Source organism: Neomonachus schauinslandi, unplaced genomic scaffold (assembly GCF_002201575.2).
Source record: "Neomonachus schauinslandi unplaced genomic scaffold, ASM220157v2 HiC_scaffold_5597, whole genome shotgun sequence".
Lineage (NCBI taxonomy): Eukaryota > Metazoa > Chordata > Mammalia > Carnivora > Phocidae > Neomonachus > Neomonachus schauinslandi.
This window is the reverse complement of record NW_025414285.1, coordinates 1-1,756: the sequence shown is the minus strand read 5'-3', so window position 1 is coordinate 1,756 and position 1,756 is coordinate 1. Positions and strand designations below refer to the sequence as shown.

Here is a 1,756-nt window from a genome sequence, read left to right as displayed (position 1 = left end):
ACGAAAGGATCGCGCTCCAAGTTTTGATTTTCCAGTACAAGCTATGGTACAACTGAATCTGAGTCCTCGTCGCCATCGTCATACGTTTGCTATTACTTTTCCTACTTGGGGACAGATTAAAAAGCTTAGTGGGGAAGGACAAAGTCTTTTGCAGCGTACAGGAAAAGCCCATTCACCTGAGAATCTGTTTTTGGCCATGTGTGCCCTACTCACTGTCTCTTCTTCAGCTGAGGTCACTAATGTAAGCTATTGGGCCTATATACCTAATCCTCCAATGATGGAGCCTACCCCCTGGGGCTCTCCAGATATCTCTATCTATACAGTTCCTCCACTATTATCTCCACCTTGGAAAAACTTCACTTCTCTTAATCGTGATGATGGTGCTCCTTTTAATTTCTCTTATAAAGGGGATGGCCCATACATATGTTTAGGACCTTCTCCTTGTTTGGAGATGGATTGGCAAAATTGGATTCTGCCTGGTAATAATACTCTTACTTCTAGGACCCAACTACAAAGGCTTGAAGCCTGGTCCCTAAATATGACTTGGGAAGACATTACTTTTGTAGAATTTCCCTCCCTTCCTACTTGTCCTGATTTTACATATCGGGAACACGGATATAAGCCGTTTGTATGGCAAGAATGTGTTGGAAAGTTTGCAAAGCATTATAAGGATTTCATCATGTGGGGGCCTTATGGTCAATTTCTTACAAATTGTTCTGAATGGAATAAAACATATTGTAGTCCTTTATTATCTTACAGGATGCCATCGAGGAAGAGTCAAGCACTGAAGAGTCTGATAGAAACAATACCGAGTGATCGTCTCATGGCTTGGGGAGACGGCGGAATTGCAGATCCTCGAATCGCACATCGAAAATTTCCTGAACATGTTCAAACACACCTTTGGAAGATTGCAGCTGCTCTCAAACCTATTCGATTGTATCAGGGACAATATGTTGGCACTGCCAACTCCCCAGCTAATTATACCTTTGCTTCTTTTAAAGAAACTAATGTTACAGCCTGTGTACCTTTGCCTTACCTTTTCTTGGTAGGAAGAGTTGATTTTAATAATGGAATTAGCTGTACAAACTGTCAATTATATTCTTGCCTTAATACCTCGGTGTTTGTCGGGTCAGATTATGTCATTATGATACTGCAGCAACGCTCTCATATATGGCTCCCTGTAAATTTAGAAAGGCATTGGGCTCAAAATCCTGTAGATGTGTTTGTATTGGAATTTTTTAAGAAAATTTTACAACGTACTAAAAGATTTCTCGGTTTAATAGTAGCAACCATTTTGAGTCTAATTACTGTTACTACATTGGCTGCAATTTCAGGGGTTGCGTTACATACTTCATTACAAACTAAACATTTTGTAGAAACCTGGCATCATGATTCTCGGGATTTATGGCTTTCTCAAACTATGATAGATACTCGGTTGCAAACACAAATTGATGTTTTAAAACAAACTGTGGGTTGGTTGGGAAAAAAGGTACTAACTTTAGAACGACAAATCTGGCTACATTGTGATTGGAATTCTACAACTTTTTGTGTAACTAATTTAAAATATAATGAGTCTCAACATGAATGCAATATCGTTCAAAATTATCTGGAAGGTAATTCTTCCGCCATAGATATGATTAATAATCTGCAGACTAATGTACAAGAAGTGTTTGGAAAATCATTCCAAACTGAGGACGCTGCGACTTTGGCAGATATATTTCTTAAAAATTTAGATAAGCATTTAGAAGGGCTAGAC

General features: G+C 38.8%; 1 protein-coding gene across 1 annotated transcript; it reads left to right on the top strand.

Moving 5' to 3' along the window:
* Positions 1-43: 43 nt before the first annotated feature.
* Positions 44-1,613, top strand: LOC123324002 (endogenous retrovirus group K member 25 Env polyprotein-like; the record flags this gene model as incomplete). The annotated part of the gene is made up of 1 exon (XM_044912533.1): positions 44-1,613. A coding segment is annotated over exon 1 (1,570 nt), but the record flags the coding sequence as incomplete, so codon positions are not given.
* Positions 1,614-1,756: the final 143 nt, after the last annotated feature.